Here is a 12989-nt window from a genome sequence, read left to right on the forward strand (position 1 = left end):
TTATGTTGCTGAGGTATTGAGTTTTACCCCATTTCAAGATCTTTCTTGCCAGTCAAGTAAAACATGGTTGTTAAGTGAATCTTCTCGCCCCTCCAGCTTTGCTTCTCGTCACAAAAGGTGATTAGATCACCCCAGGACACTGCAACTGTCACATAAGTCAGTTGCCAAGTGTCTGAATTCCAATCATGAGACCACGGGGATGCCACATTTATATAAAAAAGTCATGTCAGTTTTCAGTGTTATAGAATGGTCATTAAATGAACTGTTGTATGTCAAGGATTACCTGTACAATTTGGTTCTAGTGCATCTTCATTAGATATCACAGAACGTAGCACAAAAAAGAAGACACTTATAAAGGCATTTTAGACAAAATCATGGATGATAAATCTATTAATATTTGCTGCAAGTACAGTATATTAATGTAAGAAGCAGTCTTTTTGCTTCTAGGAATTATGGATGAGGTTATGTAAAGTTTTTGTTTGATTTATCTAGGACTAGAGGGCTTTGCTTTTATCCTGCACTGATTTTCTTAGGTAATAATAAACCACTGATCCATCTCACTTTTTCTTTTGGGAGGTGGTGTTTCTCTTCAGGTCAGTACCTGAAGAAGTCTCTGAAGGATGTTGGTGGGGTATTTTTGCAACGATTTCAAAGTGGTTTGCCCTTTTTTGCTTCCTAGAGCTGAGAGAATATGACTGGCACAAGGTCATCTAGGTTTTTACAAACACTTTTTCTATTAATGAAAAGGTGCCTTCTAGTGAATCCAAAGCATGCACCATTTAAAAAGTATATGATGGGGAAAAATGTGGCTTTTCAGCTTTGTTATCTGATATTTCATTTGCTGCCTAGAACAGAACCATTTTCTGTAGCAGATTATTTAAGCAAATTGGAAAAACTGGATAGAAAATAGACCTTTTCCAAAGTGCCAAATCTATACCACAGGGTATCTTGCGATCAGTATATACCTCAATATAGAACCTCAGACTTTTGGTCAAAAGATGTATTGTGAGTAAGACAACAGAAATAGTTTTTTCCCTTCAAAACATACATCTTTTGCATATTTTTTCTTCCTATACTCAGCTTAAATAATTTTGAAAATAGCTGCAAAAATGATCACAATTCAAAAAGTCTACAGAAGTCAGTATCATGAAGCTAAACGGGAATTTTATTATAAAATTTTAAGTTTTTACGAAGTAAAAGAGAGAATAGCTTATAGGAAAGGCAAGAAAAAATAATGGCTGTTCTGAATGTTCGTATTATTTTGACTGGCAAGAATTTTTGAATGAAAGAAAATGTACTTGAATCTAAAAATAACAAAACATAAACCTTAATACTGAAAAACTGAAAGTGTACCAGCCTCTTTAATCAAAGTCAACGAAGATTGTACAAAATTCCCAATTACAAAGATATCCCAATAAATACAGCCTTTTAAACCATAACATAGTTCATTACTGAAATTTATTTTCCCAGAATAAATTTATCCCTGATAATTGCAGAGATAACAAGTTGCTATTCCCAAAATAGGCAACATTTTTGGTAACAGTAGCCAATGGTCTTGAGATGAAGAATAAAGAATGTACTGTAATAGATTATTCCGATTAATTCGCGTTTTCCTTGATGAACTGTTGGTACTTAAGATCCTTTATCTGGATAGCTGAATCATTTAAAGGTTTTTTAAGCTTTGCATAATTGCTCTATTTTTTGTTATCTATGTTATGGGAATCAAAATCTGGAAGAGTCCCTGAGATATTAAATTAGTGTAGAACCATTACAAATATCATTATACAAACTAGTTTTTCCTATTAGGATATCTATTTTCAAAGCAAAAAAAAAATATCTCCAAAAAACAACTCCTCCTATTTACTTCCAAAGTTACTTTCTGGTAACACCAAGTATTGCTTCTTATTATGTAATAAATGATCTTTTGAAAACAGTTTCTATTTTCTGTGGAAGTGAAATAAGAATAATACTGAAGAGAAATTGTTTTACTTCTTATAAGACTAAATTTCGATGTACTTTTAATCTAAAGATTCTGGTATTTTCCAACAAGTAGGATACCAAAGTGACACCTTAGTGAGAAGAAACTGAGTTTGAATGGGCTCTCTAAATGTCATGCACAAATGCTAAATAGGAGATATCTCTTGGTGTTAGAAGCTCTTCACTCAATGTCACTTTTGCTTAAAGGAGGCACTTAAAAAGCTGCTTCTGTTTTTGGGGAGAACTATCACACAATTATTTAAATAGCACGTCTCCTAATCAGTGTTGTAGTTCTGGATTATTATTCTTCTTTTTACAATAGTTGTTATCAGTTAAGTATGGTTATATCTTCATGGAGTGTTACAGATTATAAGGATTCCAATATCATTTTACAAAGAAGACAAGCAACTTAAGTAAAATATGGAAATACCAAGGGAAAATTGTATCGTCCTATGCATTAAGTATTTACTTTCCCTGAATTCTAACTTTCAGAATGAAACAGACAAACAGAAATAGTATTGCATATTATCTACCTATTACAAATGGTCTACTTTAAATCAAGCAATTATTAAGATTTTTTTAAAAAACTAAATCATTATTTCTGAACATAAATGTCAATTAATTGAATATACAGTACAGACCCTTATTAATCATATACAAACTCTAAACAGCAGAAAGTCTTTTTAACTGTCTCCTTAGCCTTCGAAATCCCTTCTTATATTTCTTTTGCAGATTCATTAAAAATATATGCATGCATACTACAATCATATTATTAATTCAAACACATGAAACACCAAAATAGATTGAAAACATTGTATCTGTCTAAATGAAGAAAGACAAGACATATTAAACTGTTTCAATCCACAGCTTATAGTTATGGAAGAAATTATTGAATTTCCTGCTGAACTACCTGCTTTGGGATATTTATAGTAGCATAGTAGTATGACATGTTATTTCATTTTGCTTGGTGTAACTTGAATATATACCTGCATATAATGTTTTCCAACAGCTTGAAATGAAGGAAACATTTAGTTTGCAGAGATTGACATGGAGTGCTCAGTGTTCTACCGTAGAATTGTGAGTTCTAGCATTAACAGCTTTTAAATTAAACTCTTATAGCAACTATTCCCCAAAATGGAAAACAAATCTGGATTATTTTCACAATCATAATCTTGTTTATAAAGAATTTCATAACCGTTTATATTTTTTCCAAACCAGTTTCAGGGGCATCTGAAATGACAACTCACTGGCTCCAAAAGGGCAGTAATGTCTAGGCAATCAAAGAATTGTGCTCATCAGAATAGACAGGGCTTTAGTTGCCTAATTTACCATGCCTTTTAAAGCTGATTGTTGAAGAGGCTCCTGTCCAATCTCAGGAAATGTCACAATATCTCTAAACAGTTGTCCACAAAATATATGCAAGATTCACTCACAAATAATCTTATTCAACTAGAAATAAGTTTTACTACCATTAACTTTGTATTAGTTTATATTACAAAATAAATTCTCATCAAGATTTCTTTTTCAGAGAGACAATGTTCTTCCGTAGTTTTGGTGGATCTTTATTAAAGTGCATCATATTATTCGCCAAAATAACTTAAATGTTCGTATTGTCTTTCCAAAACAGTAGTCAGAACAAGGGTCTTATCCTATTAAGGGATCATCATCATCTTCCTGAAGCTGAAGTCGTGAAAATGGACGTAGAGGAGGAGTTCTGTTCTTGGTGATTATTATAAGGCACATTAGTGCAGTTAATATCATAAAGACACCAATAACTATTCCAATTGCTTCAGGAACATTTGTGCACCATTGGTCAATTAATAAACACTTGGAATTGCTCAAAGTGCCATTGTTAGGCTTGGATTTCAACCCTAAAATATGGCACATCATTGGATAAATATCAATAGTACGGATCGAATTCAGTCTGTAATTTTTACGGAAGGCAGGTCCATGAGCTGCCAAAAATGGCTGCATACTTGGAAGAGTATCATCATAGCCATGGTCTCCTACTGAAAAATAAAAACCAAAAATTGTTAATGCATTATACAGATTTAGCTAAGTTATTTTACCTAGTAAATATAATCCTGCCATTACAGAATCATAGCTTAACTGTTTTTTCAATAAACTATTGTTTAAATTTAAATTTAATATTTCAGTTCATTAAACTGTTAAATTATATGTTCATCAAAAGTATCTCCAATAAAATCAATTTAATATTTAAGACAAAAAATATATTAACTCCAAAGATGAAGGAAGTAGTTTAACATGATCTCCTATTAAAACAACCTATTTGTCAAGCTAAGAGTTTCTGGTTTCTGCTATATAATGTATGAGAATACCCCTTGTTTTCTCTTATCTCCCGTTTGTCACCCTATAGAATAGTCTCATTGCACACATATGTTTCAGGATATTTTCACACTGCTCTCTCAGAATCTAATATTCTGTGGACATCCCAATGTGCTGGACCTTCCCCCCTTTTTCCTACTTCAGCAAATATTGGGGTTTCCTGATATGACAATATTAATCTCTTGTTTCTCAATGGCCTATTTTGACTATGTAAGCATAGTAAAACATGCAAGTTCATGTTCATGTTTATGATATATAATTCTTTCTTACTACCAAACCATGTAAAAAACTGTATATATTAAATTCTAAATTTCACTGTAGAGAGGAAGGATATCAAATCAATAATTAAATTTTGTCTCCCTATTGCATTTTAAATTGTTCTCATCTTATGTAGCTAGCTAAGCTAATTGGCTACTATTTCTATAGTTTAGCTGAAGCCAATTACTGAAATCTCTCCCTCCCAATAATCACAATAACATTCTATCATTGAGTCTGTCATCTGCACCTCTATAACTGTCTGGTTTGGTTTGGTTTGACAAGACTGTAACAGATTTCAGAGGATAATCAGAACTGCAGAAAAACAATTGCTACCAACCTGCCTTCCTTTTCACAAGTCAAAAAGAAGGCTGTGAAAATATTTACTGACCCCTTGCAACCTGGACACAAACTGTTTCAACTCCTACTCTCAAATTGTCGCTACAGAGCACTGTACACCAAGACAACTAGACACAAGAACATTTTTTTTCCAAACGCCATCACTCTGCTAAACAAATAATTCCTTCAACACTTTCAAATTATTTACTAAATCTGCACTATTACTACTAGTTTTTTCTCATCATTCCTATCACCCATTTCCTCCCACGTATGACTGTAACTTGTTGCTTGTATCCTCAAGATTTTTATTAATATTTTTCTTTATTGCTTATTTGTCCCCTATGACAATTATTAAGTGTTGTGCCACATGATTCTTTACAAATCTATAAGATGCTACCTGATTTACAATTGCTAATCATTTTTCTGAGGGAATTTTTGTCAACATTCATTTTTAAATGTTAATACTATTTCCAGTCTGACCACATGCAACAGTTATGAAAAACAGATGATTTTGTCTATCACTCCCATATCCAAGCATGCCCACTGTATTTATTAAGAAAAGGTGACTTTAGGACTTCATATTGGAAGGAAGGAAGGAGAAATGGAGGGAGGAAAGAAGGAAGGAGAAATGGTGGAAGGAAGGAGAAATGGAGGAAGGAATGAAGAAAGGAGAAATTCTCTTTTCATTCCCTTTTGCAAAAGTCCAATAAATGCTCATTTTTTAATTGTTCATTGGATTCATTGGCCTTTCCAAGAAATTTAAAGCAAACCCCCCCATCTCTCAGGGGGAAAAAAGGGAGGAGGAGGAGGAGGAATCCAAAGCTACTTTCAGGCAAAGCCTCCACTATGTTTTCTCAACTGACAATGTAGGTCAGTTGAAGAGAGGCAGCTGAAAGGAATATTTTGAAAGAGAAGTGAAGAACTGCCGAAAAGTAGAAATAAAAGGCAGAGAAAATAGGCGTTGATTGCTTACCTGAACGCCTCTTCTCGTAGGGTGAGCGGGTACAGCAGTCACATGGGTTGCTCATGTCCAATCCGGTGGAACTGAGCCTAGTGTTAAAAAAGCTTGCTGGATCCGCCCCTTCCCCAGAATTCGCGAATCCGTAGACTAGGCTCAGATGTGAAGCTCTTTAGTGTTCAACTCTCATTGTTAGAGGAGGAAAGGTTATAGGAAGGTAAAGAAGACACATACAAGGGCGGGAAGTGACTGCTGTACCCGCTCACCGTACGAGAAGAGGCGTTCAGGTAAGCAATCAACGCCTATTCTCCGTACTGAAGGAGCGGGTCCAGCAGTCACATGGGACATACCCAATAGATGGTCCCTAGGGTGGGATTAGATTGCTATCGTGAGAGATAACGGATTGGAGTACCCTTCTGCCGAAGGCAGCGTCCGCTGAGGCGTAAGAGTCAATTTTGTAGTGCCTGATGAAGGAATTTGGCGAGGCCCAAGTGGCTGCTTTGCAGACCTCCTCCAACGGGGCTTGAGTCGCCCAAGCGGCCGAGGTGGCTGCGCTCCTGGTGGAATGCGCTGTGATGTTCCTTGGAACTGAAAGGGAGGCCGACTCGTAGGCCTTAGATATAGTCCCTCTGATCCAACGGCCTATCACTGTTGAAGACACTTTGGCACCCATGACTCTGGGGTGATAGGCTATAAAAAGTGCTTCTGACCTCCGAAAGGGTCCTGTGCGTTGGATATAGATCCTCAGCGCTCTAATGAGATCCAGGGTGTGCCATCTAGTTGCCAAGGGATGGTCTCGTTGGAGGCAGAAGGAAGGTAAGACAATATCCTGGGTTCTGTGGAACATGGAACTGACCTTGGGTAAGAAGGTGGGGTCCAGTCGTAAGACTACCTTGTCTTGATGAAATTGGCAGAGGTCCTGCCTGATTGAGAGGGCAGCCAGCTCCGAAATGCGTCGGGCAGAGGTAATTGCCACCAGGAATGCTACTTTAAAGGATAGGTACCTGAGGGACGCCGATTTTAGGGGTTCGTAGGGTGCCTGCGTGAGAGAATGGAGAACCCGTGGCAAATCCCAGGATGGATACCTGTGGACCTTGGAAGGTCTGAGGTTGGCTATACCCTTGAGGAATTCCTGAACCTCTGGAAAGGAACGGAGAGGCTGTCTGCGGGGCCCCGCTAGGACAGAGGAAATGGCCGCCAGATGACGCCGGAGGGAGCTGGTGGAGAGGCCTTGATGGAAACCTTGCATAAGGAAGGAAATGATCCTGTGTATGGGGATGCACAGGGGAGAGAGGCCCTCCTGTAGACACCACTGGTGAAACCTGGACCATGTATGGTCGTAGATTCGATTGGTCGAACCCCTTCTGGCCTTTAAAATGACCTCCACTGTGTCGGGGTTGTGGCCACGTAGTTCTAAGTCTCTCCTGATAACAGCCAGGCGGTGAGGTGGAACCACTCCGGGTCTGGATGGAATGAGGCCCCCTGCCGTAGCATATCCCCCGAAACGGGGAGTCGCCAAGGGTCCTGGACGGACAACTGTTGGAGATCGGCGAACCAGGGCCGGCGGGGCCAATGAGGGGCGATTAGGATTACTCGGGCCCTCTCGGTGAGGACCTTGTGAATCACGTCCGGGAGAATTGGAATTGGAGGGAATGCGTATAGTAGTCCTGGAGGCCATGGGCTCCGGAGGGCATTGATTGCTTCTGCTCCTGGGGATGGAAATCTGGAAAAAAAGCGAGGGAGTTGGGCGTTCGCATTGGTCGCGAAGAGATCCAGGACTGGTAGGCCGAATCTGAGGCTGATTTGATGGAACAGGTCTTGATGGAGATTCCACTCTCCTGGGTCTATCGTTGCTCGAGATAGCCAATCCGCCTGGACGTTGAGGCTCCCCGAGATGTGGTCGGCTAGGAGCGACCGAAGGTGTTTTTCCGCCCAAAGGCCTAACTTGAGGGCCTCCCTCATGAGGGCCTTGGATCTCGTGCCCCCCTGTCTGCAGATATGGCTTTTTGTGGCAATGTTGTCGGTGAGAATGAGAACGTGCCGGTTGGGGATGCGAGGAGAGAATTGCTTCAGAGCCAGGGATACGGCTCTTAACTCTAGCCAATTGATTGGCTTGGAAGCTTCCTCCGGGGACCACGTGCCCTGGGCTATCATCCCCTGGGCGTGGGCGCCCCATCCCGATAGACTGGCGTCTGTGGTGATGACGAATTGATCCGGGCACCTGAAAGGGGATCCTTTGTCCATGGCCGGAGACTTCCACCACTTGAAGGATCTGCGAACAATTGGTGGGATGACAATGCGACGACTTGAGTTGCTGTGCCCCGATCTCTGAAAGGGTAATAGGAGCCACTGTAGTTCCCTAGCATGAAGGCGAGCCCAAGGAATGATGCCTATGCATGACACCATCTTCCCCAAAAGGGAAGACAGGGTTACTATGGAAACTGAAGGTTGAGATAAAATGCGTGAAATTAACTCCCCTATACTGATTTTTCTCTCAGGAGAGAGAAAGACCTGGGAAGATTCTGAATTTATAATGGATCCCAGGTGTAAAATGGATGTGGAAGGTTGGAGGTGACTTTTGTCAAAGTTGATGGAAAAACCATGGTCCTGTAGAACCGACATGGTGACAGAAAGGTCTACTTTCACTTTCTCTAGGGAATTCCCATGAACCAAAATATCATCAAGGTAACATAAAATGTGGATGGGTGACGCCCGGATATAGGCCGCCAGAGACCCCAAGAGTTTTGTAAAGACCCTAGGGGCCGAGGAAAGACCAAATGGCATCGCCCTATACTGGAAATGCCTGCCCTGGAAAGAGAAACGTAAAAATTTTCTGTGGCATTTGGCTATAGGAATATGGAGGTAGGCCTCAGTGAGGTCTAAAGAAACCATGAAATCTCCCGGGTGGATGGCGGCCAAAATGGATGATAAGGAGTGCATCTTAAACTTCCTATATTTGATGAATAGGTTCAACTTCTTTAAATCCAAAATAGCTCTCCAACCTCCGGAGGATTTTGGAACCATAAATAGGATGGAATAAAAACCTCGGCCCTTCTGACCGGGGGGAACCGGTTGAATGGCTCTGATGGACCATAAGTGGGAAATGGCCTCCTCCATACGGTTACAATCTGAGGAGGACCTGGGAGAAGGGCAGGAAATGAAACGTTTAGGGGGGGGGGAAGTAAATTCTAAAAGAAGGCCTTTTTGAACAGTGTCAATGACCCAGGGGTCCTTGGAGGTGAGACGCCAATTAGAGGCGAAATAGGCTAGGCGGCCACCTATGGGAATCGAGGAAGAACTACCATCTAGGTTTTTTCGAAGCCCTGTTAGAGGACGCTCCCCTTTGGAAGCGAAAACCTCTGCCCCTGGAGTTCCTACCTTGGGAACGAAAGCGGGGGGAATACTGACCTGGGGTTCTCTGATAGGAAGCCGCTTGATCTTGTTGACGCCCTGGGCGACGAAAGGACTGCGTTTTGGTGGCCTTTTTGGTGGTTGGACCCAATACTTTCTTCTTGTCCGTGGTTTCCGTGAGGAGTGGATCCAGAAGATCCCCGAAAAGAAGGTCGCGCTTCAAAGGTCCCAGAGATAACTGCCACTTCTGACGTACTCCTGCTTGCCAAGGGCGGAGCCATAGGAGTCTTCTTGCCGTTGTAGAAGCTGCAATAGACTTGGCTGCAAATCTAGTAGATTGTAAAGTGGCATCAGCCACGTACTGAGCAGCTGCAAATACCTTGTTGAAGTCCTGTTGACCTCTCAAGTCATCGGGAGGAATATGCTGTTGAAGTTGGCGAAGCCACAGAAGCATGGCTCTGGAGAAAAAGGAAGCCGCTGCGGAACTTTTAATGGCCCAGGAATCTGCGGTGAATCCTCTTTTGAGCATCTGTTCAATCCGCTTGTCCTCTGGGCGGAGGACCTCCTCTGCTTCGCCTGGCACAGCAGCCGCCGAGTGAAGGATCTTGACAGGTTCATCCGGTTTGGGAAAAGATAGGAGCTCCTCATAGGAAGAGGAGAGTTTGTACAACTTTTTGTCCTTGGTAGTGGGATTAAGCCCAGAGGCTGGGAAATCCCACTGCTTAAGTAAGGCATCTTTAAACAATTTAGGCATAGGAATTACCTCGTTATCCTCCTGTTCCTCTGTGAAGTAAGGTAAATTCTCCTCCGGGGGTTCAGTGGATGTGGAGGCCTGTTTCTCCTGGGCCGCCAATCCTGTAGAAATTCTAGCTTTGAGGAGGAGGGATTTGAACAATTGAGAGGGAAAAATAGTAATTGGAGAAGGAACCTTTATTTGGGATTCCTCATCATCTGAGAGACCTTGAAAGGGATCCTCATCCTCTTCCATATCCTCATATTCGTCCTGAGAGGAATCTGATTCATCCTGAATAGGAGCTCTAACCGTTGGGGAGGAACCCAAGGGGCGGGAGGGACGAGGAGGTGGAGGAGGTAAGGAGGGCGCATTGATGGTAGAGAGCTTAGCATCAATGGCCTTGGATAACACAGAAAAAATAGATTGGAATTCAGGAGGTAAACTAGAAATATCAGCAGGAATGGCAGAAGAATCCCTGAAAGCCTGGGAGGATCCTGGCTGGGGGGAATCTTCAATAATATCTGGTTCCTCTGGACCTAATCCCCATAGGTTAGGTTGGGGTCTGTCTAGGTTTGGCTCATCCAGAGATAACACAGTGACCCCAGAAGAAGGCAGATTAGGAGCCTCTGGGGGGGTCATGACTACTGAGTACTTGGGCCTGTACTTTCAAACGCTTTGCTGATTTGTCATGGATTTTTTGTAGGGCTTGGTCCCTTCTCTTCTCAGCCCTGGTGACTTTAGTCAAGGGGCGGGCCCCTGAAGAAGAGGAGGTCGAGGCCTGGGGGATACTGGTAATCTCATCGCCTGTAGGCCTGGCCTCTCTGGGACCTTGAGTGGTGCCTCTCTTGGGAAAAGTAGCCATAGTCTGACAATTAACAGAAGACAAGGCTGAGCCAAATAAACTGGATGATTAGGGAGAAGAATTTCAAGGACTTCCCAAGAGGAATGGATCCTGCTCCTAGGCCTCGGAGCTGCTGAGACTTGAGGGCAATCTGGGCAAACCCAGAGTTCGTGTCCCCAAATACAGCGTGGCCAGCCTCCCTAAACTTTAACTAAAGTAACCAAGGCACTCTGGTTGGAGGCTTAGCCGGTGGAGAATTAAGCCTGAGCGTCCCAAAGCCCACTCCGGGATCCGAGCGGTGGACTAAGGCCTACGCGGCTGGCAGAAGGCCAACACGAGAGGCCTAAGTTAAAAAAGGGCGCGAAGGCCTTCGCGCTGAAAAAATCGCTCCGTAATAGAAATCTTAAAGGGGAAGCGATCGACTAAGTCCAGGAGACTAGAAACAAGCGTCTCGCACCGCAGGAGGTATCTCTTAAGCCCTTTAACAATAGCACTATAAATAAATCAATGAAGCAATACTTGCACAAGGACCTCCAGGCCAAAGGATTAAAAGAATCCACAAGCGGCAGCGGGGATCGTAAACGGCAAGAAAAGCCGTGGGAAAACGAAACCGCAACTTCTCCCAAAGGAAAAAAGCCGAGCCGCAAACGGCTGGCGCTATTAAGGCAAGTAAGCAAATAAGTATAATCAAATCTTACTACTTTTGAAGGAAAGATCGAAGGGAAGGTGTTAGAATGTTGAACGAGCTATCACAATACAACCGCAGGATGCGAGAACTGAGCGAATTCTGGGGAAGGGGCGGATCCAGCAAGCTTTTTTAACACTAGGCTCAGTTCCACCGGATTGGACATGAGCAACCCATGTGACTGCTGGACCCGCTCCTTCAGTACGGAGAATCAGAGAGACAGAAGCTTCTCTCCATCTGGAGAAGGAAGGAAGGAAGGAAGGAAGGAAGGAAGGAAGGAAGGAAGGAAGGAAGGAAGGAAGGAAGGAAGGAAACTGAGTTAATTATATTAATCCAGCCCTTTAAAACCATCCCAATTTCTCATGCGGCCCCATGGCAAAATTAATTGCCCACCCCTGACATAGAATTAAACAAAATATATTAGTTAAGAAATAATCTAATCCTTAGTGCTTTCAGATATTTTCAAAATAATTCTTATTCCATTTTCATTTTAAATTGTATTTTATTCCATTTTCATTTTAAATTGTTTTTATCAGATTTTAGCAATAATTTGTGTTAGGAACTGTGCACTTTGATATGGCCAATGGGCTAATCAATAAACTAAACTCAATTGATTTCTGTTTTTTTAATTCTTCTATGCCCTAAATAATTTTATCACCCCACCCCCATCAAAAAAGGGAATTATATATGTTTTAAAAAACTTACATTTGGGAAGAGACCCATTCTGTACAATTGTCCAGCCTTCATCTGCAATCAAAATTATTGGCTGAATGCGTTTATTGTAATGGTAATGATATCGCTCTGGAATTTCTTCTTTAAGATAAACCTTCATATTAGGGCTGCAATTTTTCAGTAAGTCATATACATGTGTCGCATCTAAAAAAGAAAGTATAAATAAGTTGGGTCATTTATTTGTTTATCTGTAAAGCTAGTTACTGCAAATATAAAAACTTGATTCATATTTCGTAAGAGCTGTATATTTAATGTGGATCTCATCTACTCCTATTTTAATATATTTACTTTCAAAAGTAAAAACATAGTTCTTAAAAAATTAAATCATTCTACATCTCCATTTTAAGAATAAAACCAGGGACATTCTAAACCCAAAATATTTCGCATCTGAAATGCCACATCCAGGTATTTTGAGCTCAGCGTAAAAGAATGAGTTCTGTCCCAAGCTCAGAACTGTTGTTCAAATATCTTAAATTTGTAAATACTGGTAGTGTTACATTGTTTTTCAGCATAGCTAACAGAACAGCAGAGCCAGTTGTATTCCTTCTGTTGTTGGTGGAGGGGAATGACAGATAGAAACAATATATGTTCAGAATCAGATGCCGATTTGCTTACATATAAGGTACTTCTCACTGATTCATTGGAGAAGAGCCTAATGCTCGGAAAGATTGAGGGCAAAAGAAGGGGAATGAGGTGGATGGAGTCACTGAAGCAGTAGGCGTGACCTTAAATGGACTCCAGAGGATGGTAGAGAACAAGAAGGCCTGGGGTT

General features: G+C 41.3%; 1 protein-coding gene across 5 annotated transcripts in view; it reads right to left on the minus strand.

Moving 5' to 3' along the window:
• Positions 1-1331: 1331 nt before the first annotated feature.
• Positions 1332-12989, minus strand: part of ENPP4 (ectonucleotide pyrophosphatase/phosphodiesterase 4) — a 54486-nt gene continuing 42828 nt past the window's right edge. For all 5 annotated transcript variants that reach the window (XM_070732424.1, XM_070732426.1, XM_070732428.1 and 2 more), the window contains 2 exons: positions 12191-12361; positions 1332-3986 (listed from right to left, as the gene is read on the minus strand). In XM_070732424.1, coding sequence (XP_070588525.1) covers positions 3622-3986; positions 12191-12361 — 536 coding nt within the window. In that variant the 3' untranslated portion in view covers positions 1332-3621. The remainder of the gene's footprint in view (positions 3987-12190; positions 12362-12989) is intronic.

Source organism: Erythrolamprus reginae, chromosome 1 (assembly GCF_031021105.1).
Source record: "Erythrolamprus reginae isolate rEryReg1 chromosome 1, rEryReg1.hap1, whole genome shotgun sequence".
NCBI lineage: Eukaryota > Metazoa > Chordata > Lepidosauria > Squamata > Dipsadidae > Erythrolamprus > Erythrolamprus reginae.